General features: G+C 37.6%; 2 protein-coding genes and 1 non-coding gene across 4 annotated transcripts; all 3 read right to left on the reverse strand.

Annotated features, from left to right (window-relative positions):
• Positions 1–861: 861 nt before the first annotated feature.
• Positions 862–5,282, reverse strand: WOX11 (WUSCHEL related homeobox 11). The gene is made up of 3 exons (XM_077378384.1): positions 4,625–5,282; positions 3,589–3,764; positions 862–1,004 (listed from the first exon to the last, which is right to left on the reverse strand). Exons 1-3 carry the CDS (start codon positions 5,238–5,240, stop codon positions 984–986), a joined length of 813 nt encoding a protein of 270 aa, XP_077234499.1. The 5' UTR covers positions 5,241–5,282; the 3' UTR covers positions 862–983.
• A 10,896-nt stretch (positions 5,283–16,178) lies between these two features.
• On the reverse strand, positions 16,179–22,102 carry LOC143877672 (phospholipid-transporting ATPase 1-like). Of its 2 annotated transcripts, XM_077379858.1 has the most exons (8): positions 22,020–22,102; positions 20,021–21,907; positions 19,379–19,685; positions 18,544–19,249; positions 18,316–18,439; positions 17,913–18,132; positions 17,302–17,772; positions 16,179–16,751 (listed from the first exon to the last, which is right to left on the reverse strand). In XM_077379858.1, the coding sequence occupies exons 2-8, from the start codon at positions 21,672–21,674 to the stop codon at positions 16,538–16,540; spliced, it is 3,696 nt and encodes a 1,231-aa protein (XP_077235973.1). In that variant the 5' UTR covers positions 21,675–21,907; positions 22,020–22,102; the 3' UTR covers positions 16,179–16,537. The 2 variants fall into 2 exon arrangements, with proteins under 2 accessions (XP_077235973.1, XP_077235972.1); XM_077379857.1 differs by having other exon boundaries at positions 20,021–22,096.
• Positions 22,103–26,058: 3,956 nt separating this feature from the next.
• On the reverse strand, positions 26,059–26,131 carry TRNAE-CUC (transfer RNA glutamic acid (anticodon CUC)). Its single transcript has one exon. It is a non-coding gene; the product is annotated as a tRNA-Glu (tRNA).
• Between the last annotated feature and the right edge of the window lie 398 nt (positions 26,132–26,529).

The following is a 26,529-nucleotide window of genomic DNA, read 5'->3' on the forward strand; positions in this document are numbered from 1 at the left end:
GTACCAGATCGAAGGCATTTGTATAAATCGATTTCACTTGAAATTGATTTACGGTTAAATAGGGTGAGACTCTTTTGCTGGCATCCTTTGCTCCCATAGTAATCTAATTAAATATTAATGTAACTTTCTTAGAAATTGAAGAAGTGTTGTTTGGGGCTATTAATTTAATGAATAAAATGGGTTGACTAGGTCAACAGATATTTTATTTTATCTTTAATATTTTAAAAACCCTGAATAATCTAATGGGCTAGCTATGAGAGAGAGAGAGAGAGAATCCTCTTACTCAAATAAATGATAGGAATTTCAAAATTTGGCTTATCCAATAAAACTTAGTATAAATTTTATAAGAAAGTATTTTACGCTGAATGAGGCCTAATAGTTAAGAAATTCAAACCTCACCCTCTTCATCTCTCACATGATTTTTCTCAGTAACCGTGCATGAGTATATTTCAAATAAAATAAACTAGTCTCTAACAAACATCCGTCTCCTTTGCATTGGCTAAACTAGAGGTGGAGGGATCCAAAAGCCAAGTTGCATCGATTTGAGAGATATATACCCAAAGCCTCTAATGAGAAACAAGGTATTGATCATGGGGTCTCACCCTTCTCAAGATTAACATGTCTTTCCATGGAACAGTAAACAAACATAAACAAATGGATTTCCTTCTTTTCCAAGAAACACCCATAAAGCAAGCTTTCATGCACTGGCACAATATAAAAATATTAAACCTATAGATTCCGTTTGTTTCACTTGATAGAACAAAACTGCAAATACACCATGGCATATCTGCGATCTCATATCTAACTTCTATAACCTAAACGACGAAAGTGATAATCTAGCTTTCTAAAGAAAGGGAGAAGAAGATCAAAGATAAGGGCTTTCTTAGGGCGGAACAGAAAAAAACACACAACAACAGGCTCTTATATCTCTAATCCGCGTAGAGTAAGGTCTTCTCATTTGTTAGTGCAACTTGAACGACTTCTTATTTAGTGCGTTTCGAAACCTGTAAACAAAGATAAATTAGAAACAGATGTGACAGTTTTCATGGAATTCTCAAAATTCCCACTTGCCCATATAACAATTATAAAACATGAAAGAGAGAGAGAGAGAGAGAGAGAGAGAGATTTCATGGAAGTTTGTTTTTTAGAATAACCCAATTAGATCTATTAAAAACTGGGAGAGTGATGATAGTTTTCATGGAATTCGAAAAAAAATACCCAGTAAAACATGAGATGTCAAAGACTGAATTAAGTTGAGAACATGTGTGGATTTCTTTTTCTTATAAACTCATACTATACTCACAAAGTATGAGAGAGAGAAAGGAGTCCTTAAAACAAAAGACTATTAGAATTAATATGGTTGTGAGATGGATAATACACAGCCCCTATTTGTTTAGGATCTTGAGAACCGATTGTGAGTCCAAAACTGGTTGTTGGACTTAATTAAACATAAATTTGAGTCCAATATTCAGTTTTTGACTCGCAATCGGTTCTCAAAATCCAAAACAAACAGAGCCTATGCGCTTTCATCCATTTATAATACTAAACATTATGGGGCCATTTGGATATATGGATTTTATAATTACAAGCAAAAACCTGGATTTTATAAGCTAAAACTTGGATTATAAGCCAAAACCTGGATTTTACAATCCTGGATTATAAAATCCATGCATCCAAATGGTCCCTATGAGCACAAGTTGATGTAATGTGCTATCCCGGACTAGTTCAGCCCTTTTGAAAATTTTGAGCAAAACGGAGTGGGGGCTGGCTCATCTCCGGTTTTAGCTCTATTGTATCTATGTTGCGATATTGATTACATTTCATATATTGTAGTACACAATAAATAGGGTGTTTATTATGGATGGACCATTTCCCAAAAATTTACTTGAATTGGCTGATCTGAGGTATCCTATTTCCAGCCTATAAATGAATGATTAGCAAAAAAAAATGGGGCAAAAGTCTGCATTCAACAGTCAAACAGTTAGGATGGTCTGGTTTCTAAAATTTATGAGTCCTGGCCTATTATCCGGCCATTCTCAGTATTTCATAGATATGTAAAGCCTGCTAGCTTGACTAGCTGATGTAGAGTTGAAATTTGAAAACTTAGTGTATGATATCATTCATATTGATCAATTTGAGATCAAAATGAGGCTGGACTAGGCCTCGACTAGGGCTCAGATCAGTTCATCAGCTCGGCAAGTTAAACTTTGTGATTTAGAGTTGTCTTTGTGTGTTTCATATCTATATCTATATGAATATGGGCATACTAAAAGAACATAGTTTTTCCTAAGCATATTAAAAAGACAAAATCATACAATTCAAAAAGAAAGAAAAGACTTGTATACAGTATATAGGTTATAGTTTTAATGAAATCTCACCATTTCAAATATATATATATATATTTATATATATATATAAATATAGTTATATATATATATATATAGTTATATATATATATATATATATATATATATATAACTATATATATATATATATATATATATATATATATAGTTATATATATATATATATATATATATATAGGAAATGAAGTATGTGCAGCTGCACAGATAAGCTATCTGTGCATGGGTATAAAAATCAGCCCAATTGGTTCATTTTTTGGGGATCCAAAGCATTCATTTGGAAGGATGTCTGTCCATCCCCCCCCCCCCCCCCTCCCCTCCCCAACTTTGATTGGGTTAGAATGATCCTATAGAGCTGATTTTTGGTACACACCCTATCCATGGAAAGGCCTTCCAAATGAATGCTTTAGATCCCCCAAAAAATGTGGCCATGCACAAATATGCTTTGGATCTCATTTACAGATAGCTTATATGTGCAGCTGCACATACTTCATTTCCTCATATATATATATATATATATATATATATATATATATATATATATATATATATATATGAGAAAACGGTTTCTACACACATGTGTAGATAAGTTATCTACGCACTAGCTTGAAATACAGTGGAGGTCCACATTGTTTGGGTGATCCAATTTGATTAGCCCTCACATAGATAGGGTGTCCACAAAAAATCAGCTCCATAGTATCATCCTAACCCTTCGAACCGTGGAGACAAAAAATGGATAGATTTGTGAATGTTTATACACGTCCATTTTACCTCCACAAATCGTAGGGTTGGGATGATCCTATGGAGCTGATATTTTGTGAACACCCTATCTATGTGAGGGCCAATCAAATGGATGGTTTGGATCACCCAAACAATATGCCCTCCACTGTATTTTAAGCTAGTGTGTATGTGTATAGAAACCGCTCTCTCTCTCTCTCTCTCTCTCTCTCTCTCTCTATATATATATATATATATATATATATATATATATATATATATATATATTACCAAAACAGGAATATGTTCATTCTAAAGAAAAGCATCTGTCAAGTTAAAGCATAGCAATGATTGTATGGAGACTGCAAATAGAAGATAAAATTGAGAAGCTCGGCCAAAGAGAGTAAGAGACTGAAAAAAAGAAAAGAAATTATAAAAAAATTTAGTAATTTATGATAAAAATCATTTTAAAAAATAATCTGACTTATTTGGAAAAAACCAAGCTTACCAAGAAATAGTTTTCTCCAAGCTGCAGACCCTGCAATGAAATTCCATGTACATTGACAACTACAGGCTGGCCAGAGGAATGCATCAAAATCATATCTTGACCAAACATAGCTCTTATATCTATTGGCCCTCTAGGAATCTCGGAAGGAGCTCCATTGATGAACACAGTTATCAACCCTGCAGCCATGTAAAATACCATAACATAAATTGCTAATTTATATGAATTTAATTTGATTGCAAAATATTATCTAAAGCCCTCTATGCATGTTTATCCAATACTTCTAAGTACGGAGAATCCTAATGAATGTGAAAAGATGGATCTCAATACCAAAATTAAGAAAAAAGAAAAAAAAAAAAGAGAGAGAGATGTAGATATTGAACATATATTTCTTATATCCACTAAGACAAATTATCAGAAAACCTTAAACAAGGAAATTTTGGTGGTGTAACTGCACTTAGTTCTTAACCAAAAAGAGAAATGAAATTCTCTCATCAAAACCCTTGGGTAGTGTAGATTTTAACATTTAGGTTTACTAAAGTGAAAAATAGGAAAAACAAATTAGTAACTTAGCCTTAAGGAGAGGACTGTAACTTCCAATACACTTAAAAAAAAAACCCTAAGGGCATGTTTGGAAATTTATTCTACAGAATATTAGTGGGCCCAATTGTAAAAGAAGAGTTGGGAAGGAGGGTGGGAGAGAGACCTGAGAGTGGGAGAGAACATGGAGAAAGCACGAGAAATCCCTAAAAAAAGTGAAAAAAATCCTAATTCAAATAGGGTTTTCCCACACTGTTTTTTAGGGGGTTTTCATTCTCCCCATACTCTCACCCTCCCAAGTCCCTCCCTCTCACCCCATCTCTCACATGGAATGCTTTTTTTTTCATGATTGCCAAAAATGCCCCAAGTAACAAAAGTTCCCGGAAATTAGTTTTGCTGTTTTTAATATAGAGAAGAAACCACAACAAACTGTCACTACCATAGATTTTGACAAGGAAAAAAAGGAGATAGAAAAGGAGGAGTTATTCATGCAACTTACCAGATTGGTAGTGCACATTCGAATTATCGAAATTCCAAATGTCTGAACAAATCATTGGGTTTAGCTCGATCTCCGTCAAACCCAATTGCTTAGAGATTTCAAAGAACTCATTGACACCACTTTCACCACTGACAACTCCACGCGAAGAAGATGATGATGAAGGTGAAGATAAAGAAGACAAAGATGGGACAATATTAGAAGATGGTGAAGGTGGAGAGAAAGAAGAAGGTGGTGAAGGTGGAGAGATAGAAGAAGAAGAAGAAGAAGAAGCAAAATTCCCCACAGAAGAAGTGTGTTGATATCGAATAGCACCGTCGGTCAGAGTTTGGTTATTGGCGGCAAGACCTGCCTGAATCAAACGTTGGCGACGTCTGGTTCGAGAGCGTCGGTTTTGGAACCAATAGAAGACATTGGTATCACCAACAGTGCCAAATTGCTCAAGCATTTTCCTTATTCTCACTGTTTCATCTCTAGGTGGATTCACCATACCACTGTTGAATATGGACTCCAATATGAGTATCTGTTCTGGCCTAGGGGTCCACCTTGATCTCACTGGCTCACCTTTGTCCGAGCCCTGGCTCGGACTATTGGTTTCTTGAACCTTATTATCTTCCATTTTACTGAACTCAGATTGTAGAATCAAATCAACAAAGCCCAGTTCAGAAAATAGAAGCGATGAAGAAGAAATCAAAGGGGGGGTACTAAGCTATTTAAAGGGAAGGGAGGGAATGTACAATTTGCCTGGGACAGCCGTGAAAGTACGAAAATAGCCTTCATCTTTGGAGGGTTGTGTAAAATACTAAATGACAATTATGACCTTCACCGTCCATAGTCCCTCTGGCATTTTCGTCGCGAACCGGTCTACACATCCTCGAAAACGGTCGAGATGCCGCCCCCTCTTGTCTCATTGAAAAGTGGCACCGACCCCGTCTATACAGGGGCATAACTGACATTTTGCAAAGCTCAACGTAGGGGTATACATACGTAAATGTAGATCACACTAAAATGAAAAAAGTACGGGATTTGCTAGGGACCATGTCAGAAGGCATTTCGCGGACCGGCTTTGCATCATAGAGCAGCCACATAGGCTCATTTTTTGTCTTATTCATTTAATTCATCCTGTGGCTGCTCTCTCATGCAACAGCCGGTAAGCAAAATGCCTTCTGCAATGGTCCCTAGCAAAGTAGCTACGAGATGCAAGCTATAGTTATGTGGAATCCAGAATCCTAACTCAAATTAATTTATGTATAATAGTTATAATACTATTATCCTAAGCATTACAATATTAATTCCATGTTTTAATAACTAATTAACTGGCCTGTTAGTTTCTTTAATTGTCTTACTTTAATCTAACATAGGTACATAAACAAACTTAACAATAAGTGAATAAATAAAAAATAATTATTCATTAATAATCTGTTTTATTAATGAATTCTTAACTATTTTTAAACTAAACTGTTTTTAATATTCTAAAATAAAATAAATTCTGAACTTTAACATTGACAATTCTAAAAGAATGCAAGACCTTAAATTCTAAACCAATCAGAAATTAACTTAATCAGAAAAAATATATACTAACAAATCCCTAACCCTTATCATATGGATTCACAAAAATCAAACCCTAACTTAAATTCCAATCTTTTCACATGGATTCACACACACACACACACAAAAGAAGTTTTAAACAAACTTAACACTAAGCCACTAAATGAAAAATAAATTATTCACTAATAAACTAATTCTTGGAAGAGGAATGATAAAATGAAGGGCACCATGGCAAAAACCAACTTCAAAGGCACCCCCATTAGTTAGTTTCAGCAACGTCAAAGCCATTTCCTTTTTTTTTTGCGCCATCCCGTCATAAATGCACTTTGCTGAAACTGACCAATGTAGGTGCCCTTGAAGCTGGTTTTCGCAAGGGAGCCCTTCATTCTATCATTCCTCTTCTTTGAATAAATTTTTACCTAATTTTAAACTAAATTTCTTTTGAATATTCTAAAGTTTAAGTTTAACAATTCTAAATAATTGCATGACCTTAAATTCTTTTTTTTTTAACAGAAAAATGATTTCATTAAATAGAGACCAAGATGGTCAAAGAAAGAGATACAAAAAAGCAAAGGATGGGATTTACAACCCAAGATAAAAAGAGCAAACAAAGAACAAGGGCGTAGAAAATCGTAAATCTCCAACTCTTCCTTCTCTACCCCTTGTCTTGTGAGTCTATCAGCCACCCCATTTGTTCTGCACTAATCAGAAATTAAGTTATCAGAAAAAGAAATATAAATGATTCACAAAAAAAAAATTAATATAAAAAAAATAGTGAAGGTCAGTTACCATCAGTAATTGTGCTTTATAGTGAAGATTTTGTGTTTCCGTCGCCAAAACCGAAAAAATGGAGGCCACTATGGGCGTAAAAGACGATGTAATCAATTGCGTCAAAGTATAGGACGGAAATTTTATCCGTCACCAATAAGTTTATGTAAAACAACATTTAATGCATTTTTTTAAGTATCTACCGTGACAGTTACTTAGTAATTGTCCCGATCCAATTTATCATAATTGATAAGTTACATTAAAAAATCATTGGCTTATCAAATTATCTATCAACCTGTGAAAAGGCAGCTTGCCAAACAAGGGCTAATAGAAAAAAGAGCACAGCTATGACTGGCATAAAATATATGATTGGATTATAACTGGCATAAAATATGCGATTGGATTGAAAAAAGCATAAGCATCGAGCAATTTGGCGAAGAAAACATAAAAATAAAAAGTCATGCAACGACGGTACGTTGAGAATCAACCGTCACTAAATATGAACAAATAGTGGCCGTAATTTTAACAGTCGCTCTACGCTCTGTTTCTTGAAGTGGTACTATTGATGAGATTTAGGATCGGATTGCAGGAGCTCAAATTAAAATCCAACACATTAGGAGGTTAGCATATAGTGTGGTAGATCGACTAGCTAGCTAGGGATAGGGTCCATCAACAAAGGTTGGAGATTAACAACTTCCTCTCCTCCCCGACTCTTTTCTCACTTTGAATTTGTACCTTCTCATTTTTACTTCAGCCTCGACCTCCTTGGTTAGGCTATTTTTCATCTATTCTTAATAAAATACCTACCTCTCAAAAAACAATTGTAAGGGTTTGTGAACTAACAAATGGTATTTAGACTAGTGTAGGTTTGGTGGCCTAATTGATCCGACGGGCCCCCATTTTGACTAGTAGTTCTTACACTAAGCATGCGAAAAATAGATTGATTGAGGAATTAGGATCATCAAAAGACCATGATTTTCGACCTATGCTAGAATCAATGATGTTGATCAATATACACACGAGCAAAGTTTACAATAGGACACTCAGGGTACTTGAAGACTAGAACCAAAGAATAAGAATTTTACATTTGGTGGTTTGCACTAAATTTTACCAGTGGGGGGTGCGCTATGGTTAAGGAGGGTTGTTTTGGTCCATATGGAATGAAGGGAGAGGCATGTGACTATGTGAGTAGTGTATATACATGGGGAAATGTTCCCCCTTTTGAAGGAGGGCATATTTGAAATAGAGGATAAATCCAAGAAACGGTCACAAAAACCGTGCCCTAATTTATTCTGCATGACGTAATTGTAGACGTGGCTTTTTGTTGAAACACTACAAACTATAATATTAAAAGTTACGAGTCGAGACTGAAAGAGAATTACTAGCCTTATGTTTTGGTCGACTTATGTTTTGCTTTCCCTTGTTCGCGAAGGAATCTTTGCTGGGCCCACCAGATGGACGGTTCGATCAATTGAAATCTGTATTTTGTACACACGTGTAAGGCATCGATGAATGAATAGAGAGGTTGCCGACAAGACTGCCACCTCATCATGGGTTCATCTAGTGGGCCCTAATTTAGATGGGTCCATATTCAATAGATTCACCGGTTGGACGATCCTGTCCATTGAATTGGTGGTGTTCAAAACTCCAGATTGACGACGAAATAAACAGAAATGAGCCACAATCTACATCCAATGGGATATAAAAGCCTAATACTATTACTTAATTAGTGGCTTCCCCACATGCTACAGTTAATGTAATTAAGTATCATTTAATTTAAAATTGTATAATAAATGATGGGTAACTTTAGTAAAAGCAAAATGGTACTGACACTCTGTTTGGTTGTATGGTAAAAATTTTCCAAGAAATTTTCTTCTATGAAAAACAAGTTTTCCAGCCTTTGGTAAACTTTATTTTTCTCCAAAATCGAAATTCTTTCCTTTTTTTCAAGGAAAATTGCAAACCTATTTTTTCCATGGAATATCACTTTCTATGGAAATTTTTGTTTCAATACAACAAGCTGAGACGGTAAAACGTGTGGTTTTGGTGCATACCACTTAAAGGTCAAGTAGTTTAGATGTCTCCTAAGAAATTCCAATGGATGTGCGCTAAAAGCTAAACCAAAGGTTGGTCGGTGTCTGCAAATAACAGAATAGTTTAGTCTGTGAGTACTTTAAGAGAGGTAGGTAGCCAATTCTGTCATGTCTACAAGGTTCTAAAAGGTTTTGGATTTTAGCCATGAACGGCAAAAAAAAGCCTGCAATGAAGAACAACTTAAATCCAGAGCCCACGTTCCTGACAGCTTTTCTCTTCGCTCAGATTACTTTCCTTGTAAGGTTTAAAGGACATACTACACATATACGTATATGTATATTTTTAACAAGTATAAAAAACGTAAGGATACAAAGAGAAAGAGACAAAAAATGATAGATGGTGTTCACAAAACTATGATTCCCTGGTGCATTGTAGATTGCTCTACCTAACACACTATTCTTCTAGACCCCAACATGGGCGTTTTTATTCTAGCTTTGCTTGGCTAAGGATGCAAAGATGGTCATAAACCTATTCAAAATTAATGAAAAATGATGTAATAGGTTCAATATAGTGATGTAATGGGACCTTATAGTACACTTTTATTTTCCGGCTTCATCTGTATGTTGTTATTTGTTGATGATTTTACTAGATTCACTTGGGTGTATTTTATAAGGGAGAAATCCGATGCATTGTCCAAGTTTGTTGAGTTTAAGAAAACCGTTGAAGGTGTGCTTCATAAGAAGATCAAGCGGTTGAGAACCGATAATGGTGGAGAATTTACTTTTGATGACTTTGTTATATTTTGTCGTAACCATGGTATACAAAGAGATCTCACTTGTGCCTATACGCCTCAACAAAACGGAGTTGCGGAGAGGAAGATTATGCATCTTGTGAAAACTTGTAAAAGTTGGTTGCATGCAAACTTACCCAAGGTCTTATGGGCAGAAGGTATGGCATGTGCAACTTATGTGATTAATCGGGTGCCTCTTAGTCCGATTAATATGAAGTCTCCTTATGAGTTGATATTTGGGGTGAAGCCTAGTGTCAAGCATTTTAAGGTTTTTGGTTCAATTTGCTATGTGCATGTGCCGGATTAAAGGAGAACCAAGTTGGATGCTAATGCAAATAAGTGAATTTTCATTGGGTATGATGAAAGGAAGAAAGGTTGGAAGTGCATGGATCCTACAACTCACAAGTTCATTGTTTCAAGAGATGTTGTGTTTGATGAAGTCTCTTCTTATTATGGTTTGAAAGGTATTTCTGGGTAGGTGAGCACATCCTTATTGAGTTTGAGCCTCAAGCAACAATGAACTTGCCAGTGACACCAAATGTTCCAATAGAATTTGGGTCTTCCTCTTCTTTGTCGATGGGGGAGCAAGGTGATAGGAGGAGTGGTGTTGCATGTCATGTTCAAGAAGATGAGCAAAATGACGAAACTAATGAAGAGCAGTGTAGTGTATCACATCCTAGAAGATCAAAAAGAAAGATTGTCAAGCCGGCACGGTATCGGGATGAAAACATGATAAGCACTTATTCTTGTTTTCTTTCCGGTCCATTTGATGATAATGAGCCTTCTTACTTTGATGAAACAAAAAGGATAAGAGAATAGAAGAATGCCATGGATGAAGAGATGAATACACTTGTGAAAAATAAAACTTGGAATCTTGTTCCTAAGCCTAAGGATGTGAATCCGGTTACATGTAAATGGATGTACAAATTGAAGCAGAAAGCGGATGGGAGTGTGGATAGATTCAAAGTAATGTTGGTAGTTAGAGGGTTCTCTCAAAAGTATAAAGAGGATTATGATGAGACTTTTAGTCCTGTTGCCAAGATGACTTCCATTCGAGTTGTAATTTCATTGGCCTGTCTTGGTTGGAAATTGTTTCAAAGTTCATATTATATGCTCTGTGGTTTGTTTTTCTTGGCGCACTTTTGATATAAACATTTGACTTGTGTTTGTACAAACAAATTTGTGAGTTTCTTGATTGACATATAGAAGGGATGTTGTTCCTTCACCACAAGAAGGTACTTGCAAACATTACATTTTTGCCTGACTTAATTAACGTAAACTCATTGATGTAATCCAAAAATTGGAGGAAGATTTTGAGGATGCATTTTATGAAAGTTTCACAAACGATGGAAATTTTCCTACGCAATAGTTCGGATTTTGGGCTAGTTATAAATTGCGACAACCTCCTAAAGATAGTAGTGAAAATTTTGGAAATCTGAAATGTCAAAGCTATGGGAAATTTATAAACTTGAGAGATATATGAAACACAATTTCCATAATTTTTTATTCTGTTTCTTATGGTAGTTTGGAAAGGAATATCATTTTAGAAGTTTCCTTTGCTTAGTTTATTTGTTAACCTTTCTATTTTGTAAGAAGCTAGTTAGCTTCTCCTTCTTTTTTTGAAAGGTAGTTAGCTTTTCCTACTAACTAGGTAGTTTTAGTTTTAGAATCTTTTGAAATGTTAAATGGGATGATGAACGATTGAGTTTGGTAGTGGTGAAAATAACAATTGCGTCCTTACATTTTTGCTCGACATAGCACACGCGAGATTTCCTATGTCTTTTGTTTACTTGTTCTTCGTGTTCTTTATTCGTTGTTGTCTACGATGATTGTCTACAAAAAGTATGAGGATGAGGAGAATGCAGTGAAACTACAAGGCAACATTTGGGAAGCCTTGGTCATTCATAAGGAAATGATTTCACCTCGAGACAATTCTATTAACCGGCTCAAAAATAATATTTTCCATTGGCGAAATAGCTTTGCTCGTTGGTTATCAAAGGCGGTAGTTGTGAAACAATCCTATCGGAGTATGCCGAGACCAAGTTACATATTGACATCACAAAACACCCAAATACTTACAAGCTTTTATAGTTGAAATGAGAAAACGAGGGAGATTTGTCGGAGGATGATGTATCGAATTTGAAGCTGAATTCTCCTTTTTTGAGCAAAACATAACTATATTAGAAGGTCAATTCTTCTCAACATGAGGTGATTCTTGCAATCCAAAAATTGTTAGAAGATTTTGCGGATGCACATTAGGAAAAGTTCCTACGCAATAGCTGCAACTTCGGGCTTTTTGGCTAGTTTTAAATTGCGGCAACTTCTTAAAAATAGTAGTATGGAAAAAATTAGAAATTTGAAATGCCAAAGCTATCAGAAATTTAGAAACTTGAAATTAAGATATGGGAAACATGAAAAGAGAGGAATTATATGGTGTTTGATGGGGTGGCTAAATCTCGATATAGGCTTTATATCAAAATTATTGCGGTCTCCATCTTGTGGGCTAGAAGTACCCCTTTGTTTAGATTTGTATCGGCTTTTGATCTTTGGGAGGATTGGCGGATAGTGTGCAATGATAGGGAGAAAATATCCTTGATTGTGCAAAAGTGGGTAGCCCCTCATGATTTTATTAAACTAAATTTTGAAGGTTCTTGTTTGAGCAATCTGGGTCCTTTAGATGTTGGAGGCCTATGCAGAGATTCCTCTGGCTTGGTCATGTGGGCTTATTCTGGTCCTATTGGCATATGTGATTCTAGTGAAGCGGAGCTTAGGGCGGCTTTTCATGGCATCAAGCATCTGAATAAAGATTCATATGATAAGGTGGTTGTAGAAGGTGATTCCTTAAACGTGATCAGTTGGCTCTCGGGAAAGGTTGATCCTCCTTGGAGGTTTCTCTCCTTCTTTAATGAGATCTCAAACTTAACCTAGGATCTTCTATAGCTTTTAATCATGTAAGGAGATCTGCCAATGGTGAAGCAGATGCTCCAGCTAGATCGGGTGTGTCTAGGTTGGGTTTGGAATGGTTCGACTATCTTCCGCCTTGAGTCATTTTAATTTTGATGTTTATCTATTTATCATAATCGTTGAGAACCATCTCGGTTTCTCTTCCTTCAATATATAAATTACCATTTCAAAAAAAAGATATGGGAAACATGATTTCTACAAGTATTTATTATGTTTTGGTTATGTAGTTTGGAAATGACTATCATTTTAGATGTTTCATAACTTTGGTAAGTTTATTTGTTAACATTTATATTTTGTAGGAAGCTAGTTGTTTGTTTTTTCTAGTAGGCATGTAGTTTTAGTTTTGATAATCGTTTGAAATGTTAAATGGGATGATGGATGATTTAGTTTGGTAGTGGTAAAAATAACAATTGCATCTTTACGATTTTGCTAGACACGGCATACGTGAGATTTCTTACGTCTTTTGTTTACTTATTCTCCGCGTTGCGCCGCTCACACTTTTGCTTCAAAATGATGGCTCTCTTGTATCAATTCTTTGACTCCTAAAAAAGAAAATGTTGAATTTAAAAAATGTCCTTATTCTAAAAAAAATTAAAAGAACAATTTCCATCCATCCTTTCAAACATGCAAATAAATTTTCTGGAATCATTAAATTCACAAAAACATCTTCAAAACAGGATGTAAAAACTTCTTCAAGAAGCACCCAATTCTTGGGCAAAAAGGCCCTTAAATTTTAGATTCCTTCAGGATTCCTCACACACATACACACACACAAGAATAATGCAAGTATATATGCAAGAGAGAAAGATGAATACAAAACTTGAATAAGCGTTTTGCCCAATAATTCTGGCACTCAACAACAACTTAATTCGCGTATTCTTCTACAAATATTCAGTTAGCCACATCTCTTTTTTCAAAAAATTGACCCTTTGAAGAACTAAAACAATTATGCAAATAATCTATAATCGTTTAACTGTGTTGCAAGTTGCAACACAGTTTCAGAAAGCAAACGAAAAACAAGTGAATCTTGGTTAATCCAGAAATTCAAGGTAATAAAAACACAATTTTTTTCTTTAGTTTTGGTCAGAAGAAGAAAGAAAAGAACTTTTCAATGAGTAATTTCTAAGCATGCATGTGAAAAAACACAGGCATCTCAATGAATAAAGAAAGGTCACAATCTTTAGTACAGAGGTCACAATCTTTAGGGTGAGCTGGCCACCCCTCTTCCCGCTTTTAAGAAAGGTCACGATCTAAAGTACAAAGGAGTTCTTCACTATAAACAATATGGTGTGCCCTTATCCATGGAAAGTATAGGAAAGTGATATATTATTTAATTTATTTCCCTTTTTTCACTTGGGGCGGCCCCATTTAGTGTAAATTATGTGACTACTCTTTTACACTAGTATAGAGGAGGCTGTCCCAAGTAAAAAAGAGCGCGTACAAAACTATGTTTCTTTCCATTGTCATTCATTTTGTTTCCAGGAAAATTATTTTGGGAAAACGGTATCTCTAGAAAGTCAGTTTTTGCCACGGATTTTGCAATACACCTCATGGAGGTGGGTCCCATTAGTTTACCACACGTTTTGATAAGGTGAGGCCTATCATTTCACAAGCATGCATAGCATGGGTGCGGCCCACCATTTTACACCTCATGTTTTGATATAGCAGGGCCCACAATTTCACACTTCATGTTTTGATATAGTACGGCCCACCATCTCAACCCAAATCCATGCATGTGGTGGGGCTCACCGTTTCACACCTCACGAGTGGGCTCACTGGCTCCCACCCAAGTACAAGCATGGGATGGGGCCACTATTTTACACCATGTTGTGTCCAATTCCACTCAAACGGTCAAACCAGCATTAGACATGGGTGGGGCCCACTATTTTACACCTCATGTTTTGATGAGAAGGTCCCACGATCTCAACCCAAGCTAGGTTGTACCTAGGGCTGCAACTCGGGTCGGGCGGGTCGGGTTTTGGAGAACCCAACCCTACCCGAGAAATATCTCGGGTCGGGTCGGGTTGGGTTTTTTTTCGGAAAACCCACAATTCCCAAACCCGGCCCTACCCATGATAAATCTCGGGTCGGTTCGGGTCGGGTCGGATTTTTTCACGTTGACGTAAACTTTTAAGGAAAATTCTTATTTGGCAAGGCAACTCAACTCATAGAAGCAGAAATTACACTTGAATCAAACAATGATGTAATTACACTCACATTACACTTGAATCAAACAATGTTGTAATCAAACAATGTTGTAATTACAATCAAACAATGTTGAATCAAACACTTGAATCAACTCAATTCATAGAAGCAGAAATTACACTCACATATAATAACAGTCGAGCGTGGGTTTTCACTTTTAACTTTTAACTAACAATAGAAAAAAATGTACATACTATAACTTATGTAACTCGGGTCGGGTCGGGTCGGGCCGGGCTCCTTCAAACCCGGCTCGACCCGAGATTCATGCAGGCTTTTGAATGCTCAACCCGGCTCGACCCGAAACCCATGAAACCTGAACCCAACCCAGGCTATTTTCGGGTCGGGTCGATGCGGGTCGGGTAAAACCCGGCTCGAGTTGCAGCCCTAGTTGTACCCTATTGTGTGCACGCGCTTAGGTGTATGTGTGTCAAACTTTATGGTGTACGCGCTTGGCTGCATGCAATAGGGTACAACTTCTCGCCTTCTTGTTTGATCCAACAATGGTCTCTTATAAAGTTGGGTGTGGTTGTATCAATTATCAAGGGTGGTGCTATGATTAAGGTTAGCTACACACGAGATATTTGCTAGGGACTTTTGGATAAAGGCATTTCGCGGCTGGGACTGCATGAGAGAGCAGCTACCTCAGATGAATATGAATAAGACAGTCTACTGAAAAGTGAGCCTTTGACATACCTTTATGCGAATGTCCCTAGCAAATCCCTTAAAGTCACTATTTGGCCCATGTACTCAATTTATCTTGCATTTGCTAAGCATTGTTCTTTACAGGCCCATTAGGGTTGTCAACAGGTCGGATCCACAGACAAATTTGATTCAAAATTTACCTTACAATCATACCCTCTCTAGATTCGGGCTATTCATTTTTCAACCAAAGTTGTGATTGAGTCCGACCCATTGACCCCCTTTAGGCTACACTTTCCTTCATTTTGTTTTAATCTCTTTTGCTTCTTGAAGCGGGCCAATCAAGGCTCTCATCATCAGTTAACCTACTGAGGCCCATCGACATAGTAATACATTAACATAAGAAAGAAAAGGTCTGTATAAATAGTAAACAGAGGAAACTAGTAGACTGGTCATTTCCAGCCAATCAAACAATTAAATTCCATGTATCATGTTTGATTTACTGTCCTCAACGTGTAGCTCATAGAAAAAAGGGCAGAGAAACCCAGACTTTTCTATTTCTACTGTATTTAGGCTTATAAGAAAATAACCAAAGGACAAAACATGACATGTCAATGGTTAATTTATTTCCACAGAAATGCAAGGCAACAGATGAAAAGAAAAAAAAAAAAAAAAAACTAATGACCCACAAACAAAACTCAACAGGAAAAATGCAATTGGAGTGTTGATAGTTTTTAAACATTGCAAATAAATTATGAAGGAATTGAAAGGTGCACATGAAAATTCAGTGTACAATGCTAATTGGCCTTCAATAATTTACTAAAATCAATGTAAAAAAACATATCTGCAAGGATTACAAATCCTACCCATTCGGATAGTTAGAAAGCTCACAACTGGCATGACACCTGATGCAGCTTAAAGAATAGTATATGATACACACAGGAAAAATAAGACAAAAAATGGTGGCATCACCTCTCTCTTCGGATCGTATTCATTTCTACATCTACCGCAGTGGATTCACTTGAATTGCCAAATTTCTCAGCTTCTCTCGCGACCTGAACATCACAAGGCCTTATATGTTGAATGAAAACCTTTATTACGAATCGTGGAATCAATGCTGTTACCAGGATAGCAAGTAAGCTCGCCCAGAACAACCCAGAGGACACAACATGGAAAATTGCCCTGGAAAAATAAAATAACAAGACAAATGTCACATCTTTCTTCAAGGATATGTTCAAATTCACAAACGTTTGAATGTATTTTTTACGTGTACATGCAAATAAATGTAATGAATCCCTATCCCTGCAAATGAGCATAGGAGTCCTCTTGCATTACTATGTGCATGTCCGGGGATTTTACTGCCTGGAATTGCATGCCCTGTTCAGGCCTTCTTTGGATGCCCCCAAAATCAGGTCCTTATTTGAAAATATGATTGTTATCGTTAATCTTATTTGCAGACAGGGCATTAAAGAAACTTTGGAAGTCATTCACTAAGATAGATGTAAAACTATTTACAACAATATTTACAAATTAGATTGTTTACATATGAGAGTATGCATATAAGATTATATGCAAATACTGGTCATCACAGTTTTAGAAATGATATAAGAATAGCTTGATAGAGGCCTTAATGTCCCATTTGCAAATAAATTTAATTAAAATGATAGTATTTGCAAATCAGAACTAACTTTGGTAGCATCCACACACACACACACAGAGAGAGAGAGAGTACCAGTAGCCAGGTAATTGTGGTATGGCATCAATGATAATGACACAGATGCATGTCGCAACTATGGAGCCCCATAGAACTGCATGTGTGAGCCATGTCCACCGAATTATGTCCATAGCCAAGTGAAGGTTAACAAGTATTACCACCGCCATAGTCCATACGTCGCCTATGCTTGACACATCAATACTACCATCCCTAATACCATGCCTATATGCAAAGTAGGGAACATAGAAAATAACTACACTTTGCCAGAGTGTATCTGCCATGGTTAACCAAAACAGTCTTGAGTTATAGCATTCCTGTCTATGTCCAACCCCATATAGCTGAGGATACTTGAGCAGAGTCCTCCTAGTCAAGTCCTTCTCCAGAACTCCCACAACGATTGTTGGCACCGAAGTGTAGATCACAGAATACAGCACACTACTCCATTCATTGATTGCAGTTGTCAAAGTAAAGGCTGTGTAAAGCACATACCTACATCAAATAGCCCAAAACTTCAATTAAACAGTGATTGATAGCCCAAAACTTCAATTAAACAGTGCAATCAATGGAAGAAATGACGGGTAATGTGCAATCCATTTGGATTGAATCGGAGTAATTCAGAAAATGCTAACCAGAAAAGGATCATCACAAAGGCAGCATTTCTGTAAAAGTTGTACAGAATCATGTAGCCCATACGCTGGTAATTCCAGTGGCCATGGACCAATAATAGGGGTACTAGAAACCTAAATTGCCCCATGGCGAAATCCGAGGCCATGACAGCTTGGCGGCCCTCTTGGCCGCTGATTCCAACGCCAACGTCGGCCATTTGGATCATTGAAACATCGTTTGCACCTGGGTATCACAAAAATCACATTGATTGTCAGATTAAGTCACAACACAGATGAAACACATGTTTAATTTCTTGTAAACATAAATGCCTGTAAATGAACAGAATAAACGAGGGCAACTGTGTAACCCCACCCATATAATTATCTGGAATACATTCATACAATGAGAAGAGAGCAATATATTTACCATCTCCAATGGCAAGAGTCATGTCATCCGTCCTGTTCTTTATAAGAGCAACGATCCCAGCTTTCTGCAATGGAGCCACTCGGCAACATAACACAACACTACAACCTGTTGCCAACTCGAACAGCTGCACCATATAAAAACAAGTTCAAATCAGCATATAAATCAGCAGCTAAAAGATGAAAAAGTAGAGAACTCGTATATAGAATCTATGAGCAGATCCATATATACCTCATTTTCTAGTTCGGTTTCAAGAATGTAGACAAGGCTGGTGCCATCAATAATCAAAGCCAGTGGGACTCTACCAGATCCCAAGTCTCCATTATTTATTGCACTAGCAGATAATGCTGAAATTTTCTTAGCCATGGCCTTTGCATCCTCTAGACTCTTTCTACAGGATTCCTTGGAATTGCTGTTTATTATGATCTGAGTCATTTCACTAGTAAGGAGTTTACAAGAGTAGCCAATGGAAATGGCAGTTTCTTGCTTATCTCCTGTCAAAACCCACACTTTAATCCCTGCTTGCCTCAGAGATTCTATGGCTTCTGGTACACCTTGTTGCAACCTATCTTCAATGGCAGAAACTCCCAATAAGCGGATATTGCTTTCGACATTGACTGCAATGGCTCGCAGTAAGCTGGCCCTCCCCATCAATGCATTATTTGCTTGCTCATAGGCTGACTGCCACTCCTCAAACTCCAAACCACTCAGCTTCCGCATGCCAACAACCAAAGTTCGCAGACCCAACGATGAGTAGTCATGCAGATGGGTCTCCGTCGCACGAATGACATCAGAATAAAAGGATTTATCAATGACAATAAACATCGAACTATCTGCTCCTTTGACAAATAGTTTCACGGTCTTATCAGGGCAACCAACTATAACTGACATCCTCTTGCGATCACTGTCAAACTCATGCATACCCAACACATCGAACCTGCACAGCCCATAATTCGCACCAATAACAACAAGAATTGCTATTACTACTACTGCAAATATTAGTAAAATGAAAAGGTATGAGTCAAATAATCTGAGGGAATAAAACAAGCAAGAGAGATGATGTTACCTTTGTCTGTCCCCCCGAACATCAATGACAATGTGCCCCGACGTTCGTTCTATAAGCACAAATCCATAGGCAGCAGCAGCATAAACCAATGCCTGTTCATCAGGAGACTCACCTTGATAATCTATCAACCTCACTCCCGACTCTTGTGTCTCCACAATGATAGGCACAATAGTATTACAAGCAGCAAGTGCAAGGAAGAAATCATACACATTATGTCCTTCCTCTGATTCCTTGCCACTTCTCAGTACATTCAGGAGCTCCAGATTAGTCTTCACCTTCATCTTCGGTCTCAAAACTTGACCTTCAACTGATCCAAACACAAAACACAACAATGTCTCCCTCTTAGTACAACCAAATCAATAATATAATTCCACAAATTGAAATATCACAAGATTAAGGCCCTGTTCGTTTAAGATTATGGCAACTGATTGTAAGTGCTAAACCGATTATTGGACTCAGATTTAAATGTACGTTTATGACAACCGATGTGAGCCTCCAAACCGATTATTGGGCGCAAATTACATTACTTTTATGTCCAATAATTGGTTTGGGGGCTCACCATCGATTATCATAATCTCAAACGAACAGGACCTAAACGAACAGGGCCTGACTAATTAAAAACAGAATCCATTATATGTATACCAATGACAGGATGATCATCTTGCTCGTCCAGCGGATCTTTTCTGCTGTTGTAGTCTACTCCCTGTATGCTAGCACACTGAAACTCCATCTTATTCTCTGTGAGTGTCCCGGTCTTATCCGAGAAGATGTACTTTATCTGCCCCAAGTCCTCATTTATATTCAAAGCCCTGCACTGGAACCTCGAATTTGAGGCCTCATCGAACATTTTGGCATCTTGAATCATGAAGTAGGCCTGTCCTAGGCGGACGAGTTCCATCGATATATAAAGTGAGATTGGGATCATGATTTGGAACACGATCACCGACATGAGAAATGTGAACAAAATCTCCAACCCCAATCCATAGTAGTTGTAGTTCCCCACCTCTGGCTCAGAGAAATCCCTCTTCCTATAATATGGCAATAAATTCAGCTCATCCTTGTGATGGCGCAGCCAGATACCAGCACAAGTAGAGACTATCGAACAAAGGCCTATAAGAAACAGTGATAAAAGTATTATTTCTCTGTTCATATCGGTCTCTAACCGGCTTCTCTTAGACGGGGCACCAGAGCTGTTGAGCATCACCTTAGTCTCTTGACCCGTATAGACTGCGACCCCAACAGCCCAAGTGGTGTTCTTGATCTCACAACCACGGAGTATAATGTTCGAGGGACCAAGAGAGAAACGTTCCCCATCAATCTCCATATTCGCCATGAAACCATAAATGTTCCTATTTGGCTGCTCCAACTTGATCAACCCTTCAATCCCCCCCTCCTCAGGCATCCTAGACAAAGTCTCCTGTTTCGCGTAACGGGTTTTCAAATTCGATTCTCCATCTAAATTGATAGTTTGTACATAGGCAACGCCAGTGGGATCGCTCGTGGAGAGTAAGACCATGTCACAGGGGAGAGTATCATTAGCACAAACCCTGATAATTTCGCCAACCCGAATATTCTTCCATTTCTTAGATTCAAACTGACCATTTACCAGCACAGTCGCCATTCGATTATTCTCAATTCGATCCGACCTATGCCGCCTCCAATCCTCATAACCGTCCTTAATGGCCGTCACAAGCAGAACAAAAGCCAGTGGAAGAATAGACGCGCCCCTTCCAAACACTGCAAGTTGAGGTAGCTGATTCAATATGGCAATCACAAGGAAGTATATGTACGCAACACGATGGAATTGCTCGAATAGATTGCGAGGCAAGAAGGTGATAACAGAGTACTTTGCAGTCCTAATTGAATTGCCCGCGAATTCGAACTTTTCATTTGTTTTTTCAGGGTCATTTATATAGATTAGCCTTGCGTCTTCATCACTGATCTCTCTCTGAGATGCCAAACCCTCTGATCCAGCGCCCCTCGAACCGTACCTCCGTCTGTTTGAGGATGAAAAACCCGAACCCGCCAAGGCTATATTCCCCACAGTTGTTGTGATTGGTCCAGATGAATCTGAGCCCTCAATTGAATTCCTACCAGAGGAGGCTTTTGATCTAGAAGACCCACTTCTTTTTGAAGATGAATATGGTATGGGGCGATCCATTGAAGGATTGAAATTAGGGTTAGGGTTTGGTTGTTCAGAGATGGGTTTTGGAAGATCAGAAAAAGGGGGGCGCGGAGGGTAAGGGGAAGCTGGGGTTTTAGGGGAAGGGAGCAATAGAGGGCGGCCTGAGGCCATGATCCGAAGATCAGAAGCCCCTAAGGTCCAAATTCATAAGTCCCGGACCCAATTCGGATCTAAAGGGGCACAGACTCAACAGTCCAAACAACAGCAACAAGAGAAGAAAAGAAGAATAGGGTTTTGTTTTGTTTGGGTTTTTAGTTTCAGAATTCGGATCGAACAGAGCTGAGAGAAATTTAAAAAAGAGTGATTTTGTTGGTTTAGATGTGGCAAGTGGTGTAATTTCAGTACTGCAAAAAGAGGGAAAAAACAAGAGATTACTGTAAGTTTGTTGTAAGGAAAGAAAGAAAATGAAAAGTGGTTTCCTTCATCTTTCTGTTTGGTTTCTAATTGGAAACTTACCTGTTGGGAAAAAGCAGAAGGATCAAGCGAGATGAGTGGTGGTCCTTACTGGCAAAAAAATGCAAAGAGTGTTTTAGAGAGAGGAAAGGGGCGGCGAAAGCGAGAAACGGGGAAGGATCGTAGTGGGAAGCAACAAATTAAAAGTCTTTCCATAGAAATAGAGAGGTGTTCTAGAACAACAAGTATTCTATTTGCTTAAAAAGACTTTGTTTTTCTTTCAACCGATTTGACCGGTGGCTCATTTTCTCTAACTTTGAAAAATTGAATTGGAAGTGTTTTTCTACGGTGTTTCGCTTTCTCTCCCGTGTTGGAAAATAAGGGATTGCTAATGTGTATTGTAGGAATTAAATGCCCATGTTTCTACTCTCTCTCTCTCTCTCTCTCTCTCTCTCTCTCTCTATAGATGAATCCCATTATAGAAAAAAATCTCAAAGCATGAACATGGGCCTTACTTCAGCAAGATCCACAGTCTTGATTTCAAATACATGCACCCCCATAATCCGTTGTAGGACCCAAAAATTGCCTTTTACCATGGATTGTAACAGTGACTTTATGGGCAGTCTAAATTTTCTAGAAATTATTATTAAGCAACTCTATCTAAGAATTCTTTTTTCCCTTGTAGGTCTCAACCTCATGGGATGATTCTAGACCTTTGTTCATGTCATCTGTGATGTCAATACATATAGGGAAATGATATCAGCACAACCATATTTTAATAATTGCACTAACCCAGCTTGCCATTTCTTTTTTAATTAGGTTGTGAGAGCTTTTTTGGAATTCTAATGACTTTAGACAGCTATTTAAATAATAAACGACAAGATGAGTTAGTGCAAATATCAAAACATGGTTGTGTTGATATCATTTCCTTAAATATATTATTTATCTCTCTACGTCTCACTCTTGCAAATGCGATCTCCATTCAGCACTAGACTTAGATCCATTCACCATGAACAAATGACCCATCAGATCAACGGTCCTGATTACTCCGTACATATGGCACGTTCGCTGAGTCATGATCGCGTCTATTCATCATTACATCTTGCTAATCTTCTAATAGCTAGAAGTTGAGAAAGGCTTTCAGAACTGTAAATTATAAGACTTTCTCCTCCTACTGTGTTAAGGGCATGCACAAACATGCTTGCAGAAACATCTGCTCTCCTAGATAGTCTTAGATGTTGTTGGGCTCTCCAAGTGAGGAACTTGATAGTGGAATTGGACAACAAAGTACTTGTCGGCCTCATTCTCGGCAAGGAGCAAGTTCCTTGGACGATTCAATACATATAGAAGGATATTCATTCATAGCTTCATCAGATCAAGCCTTCTTGCCATCACCAATATAGGGAGGAAAATGTTGGGGCCCGGGTAGCCCTAGCTCTGATACCATTTGTAGGGAATTTAACCGGGTAGAACTCGATTTTACGGCCATCTCATATTACTACACTTCACGGTGTAGTGCTTACTCCACAACACTCACGATCACTTTACCCGGCCTTGACGATTGCTCCACCTGAGCTCTAATACCACTTGTTGGGACCCGAGTAGAACTCACCTCTAAAAGCTAGCCATTAGAGGGAGGGTGGTCATTCTCTTATAACCCATCCACATGTCTAATGTGGGACTATTGCTTTTGCGTGGAACCCCAACAGAAAACATTGTCGTGGATGCTCTCGCTAATTTTGGCTGCTCATCCAAAAGCAAACTCGTCTACAAATTCATTGCTTCATTTCCTAAGTTTCAAATGTGGTATAATAAAAAAAATTTCTTTTATTTATTTAGTTAGGCTACTAAATATTGGCACAACCATGTTTTAATAATTGTTCAACCCCAAGCTTCTCATTTCTTTTTTAATGGGCTTCTGAGAGCTCTATGAGAACTATGACAACTATTTAAATAATAAAAGATAAGATGAGTAAATGCAATGATCAGAACATGGTAGTGCAAATATCAACAGCCTTAAGTTAACAGAAAAGATAAACTAATGTGTTGATTCCATTGCACGTGTTTCTTTCTATCTTTCATTCTTTTTCTCTGTTTTTTCATCGCCTTTTAGGCAAGTGGGTTTAAAATATATTTGGTAAAGTTTTTAATTAATAGTTTAGGAAATGGCGCGGATGGGTTTGTATATTTAATTCTCAACAAATGAATATTCTTCTCAATTATTTCTATTACACCCCTACGCCTTATTACAAATAAACTAATTTAATGTCTGCCAACTAAGCTTTGATTTTTGAATCCAACGAGTAGAATTTCATCTCCAGTTTCTAGGGTTTCAATGTTTCTTAGTTTCTTCTTCCCTTGGTTCTGTTGAAGATAAACATTGTGCCAGACCCTATTTTTCCAAGATCAGCAGTACAAATAGAGATACTTGTCTGATGATCCAAGCCGTTCAACAGCTAGACCCACTATGAATGGTTATGTCCCAAAAATCTACCTCACTAGATAATCGTAACCCACTGATTTGAGGCTTGCAAATAGATTGTTAAGAAAAGGGAATGATATCCACAGTTCTTGCTTCAATAATGGAACCCCTTTCTTTATATAAAAGCCCATATCAAGATCAAGATGTAGGCCGTGTTTGTTTTGGATTTTAAGAATCGATTGTGACTCCAAAATCCAAACCAAACAGCTTAGGCACTGTTTGTTTTAGATTATGACAACCGATGATGAACGACAAACCCTAGTTGGTTTGGGGTTCACAATTGGTTGTCACAATCTAAAACGAACAGGTAAGACCTTGTTTTTAAGATTATGACAATTGATTGTGAGTGCCAAACCGATTTTGGATTATCACAATCTAAAACGAATTAGGTTTATGACGGGTAGATTTTGAACCGTGGGCCATCTATAGTGGGGTGCAAATACATGATCATCTTGAAAGTGGGTGCCTCCTATTGTAGGAAGGCTTATACATGATCATCCTAAACAATCCATATTGTGTAAAGCGTCTAACATATAAATAATTATCTTTTACTTCTTGTACTTTGACCATTCAGTCTCTTTTATTTTAATAAATTTTTGGCTATCATTCAAAAAAATATATAAATAATTATTTTTTACGACAAGAATATCCTTAGTGTTGGATCGTGTGGCCATCAGCCCTCGATTAGAGTTCCGTTGATGGTGATGATCATCATGTGACAATTCCTGGACACATATTGCACACACTCACATGCATTGTTTTCCTAATTATATTTATATGTTATTATTTTGTATAAGTAAACTGATTTCCGGTTTGGCGCCTTTATCAATCTCATGACATGTGCATTGGGAACATTGGGAAAGGATGTGCCTACTGCTTGCCAACCAGATTAGTGTGAGTGGCTCATCAGGTGGTTGACAATATCCCACCTAGTGAGAGAGTAGTTGTGTTAGATAGGTGTGTATAATTGGAGGTAGTGGGCTACCGCAGGGATGAGAAGTCTCTCCATGTTTGGAGATGAAAAGTCTATCCACAAAGTTTGATTTCAACCCTTGATTGAATGTGAATGGACCTAATACATAGGAGATGAGAAAACCTTTCCGAAGAAGTTGCTGAAAAATAAAGCAACTGGCACCACAGAGAGAACAATAGAGTTTGCTCTGGAATATCATACCCTATCTCATCTTCCCTTGTCCATTCAGATTGATCTAGGCACTTCGAGCTTTTTACAAGTACCCAAGTATTCTTGCTGGATCTTCACTTAGAAGATTTTTCGAGGGGCAAGTTTGGCATCCATGAAAAATAATTTCATGGAATCCCATTAATATTTTAAATCTTAAGCCCTTATTGACATTTTTAAGGTTGTGCCAAGAAAACTAAACCACTGATTTTCAGTTCTCTATCAAAGGCAATTTCCTTTTGGCATGGATCAAGACTTCGTGGCTCCCCTTGTAATAATAGTCTACAAGATCAGTGGTCATGATTGAAAATACATGTCCCAGGTGTCACCATAGAATTGATCCTCGCGGTTGATCGTGACTAGACTGTTTGTTAACCGTTCTCTTTTCTGCAGGAGAGAGAGAGAGAGAGAGGAGCACGGTGGAAAAAGTGTGAAAAAAGTTCCGTTGCCGGGACTTGAACCCGGGTCTCTCGGGTGAGAGCCGAGTATCCTAACCAACTAGACTACAACGGATTGTTGCTACATTGAAATCACTGTGCTACATTGAAATCACTGTAAATTAATTTCTTTTAAAACATTTGAAACCCCGCATATCTTATTTTAAAATTTCTATAAGACCACCTGTAATTTAGTGAAAGACTAAAGTACCCGTCGGTTTGTAAACACCACACTTTTATAGTTAATATGTTAGTGGATCTAATTTTATCGTTATAAGATCCTATTAATCCTAAGAGGGCCTCTAATTCTAATTACATTTTTATTTTATAAATGGGAAATGATATTTTCCCCCCTTAAACGGATAACCACCCCCCGCCCCCTGTGAGAATGGTTCACTGCTTTAGGATAAATTCACCCCTTTAACATTTTTCTTTGTCTCTAAAACTTAACAAATACCATTAGGGGGGTATTTT

This window comes from Tasmannia lanceolata, unplaced genomic scaffold (assembly GCF_043159265.1).
Source record: "Tasmannia lanceolata isolate RefF3 unplaced genomic scaffold, GAP_Taslan_0.1 ptg000005l, whole genome shotgun sequence".
Lineage (NCBI taxonomy): Eukaryota > Viridiplantae > Streptophyta > Magnoliopsida > Canellales > Winteraceae > Tasmannia > Tasmannia lanceolata.

Excerpts from the sequence above, each read along its gene's own strand:
- WOX11 (XM_077378384.1), bottom strand. The coding sequence starts at position 5,240 with ATGGAAGATAATAAGGTTCAAGAAACCAATAGTCCGAGCCAGGGCTCG. Across the intron at positions 3,765-4,624 it reads GAATGTGCACTACCAATCTG|GGTTGATAACTGTGTTCATC; the intron begins GTAAGTTGCATG and ends ACATGGCTGCAG. Across the intron at positions 1,005-3,588 it reads TTGGAGAAAACTATTTCTTG|GTTTCGAAACGCACTAAATA; the intron begins GTAAGCTTGGTT and ends CTTTGTTTACAG.
- LOC143877672 (XM_077379858.1), bottom strand. The coding sequence starts at position 21,674 with ATGGCCTCAGGCCGCCCTCTATTGCTCCCTTCCCCTAAAACCCCAGCT. Across the intron at positions 19,686-20,020 it reads AGATGATCATCCTGTCATTG|TTGAAGGTCAAGTTTTGAGA; the intron begins GTATACATATAA and ends TGTTTGGATCAG. Across the intron at positions 18,440-18,543 it reads AAACCGAACTAGAAAATGAG|CTGTTCGAGTTGGCAACAGG; the intron begins GTATATATGGAT and ends TATATGGTGCAG.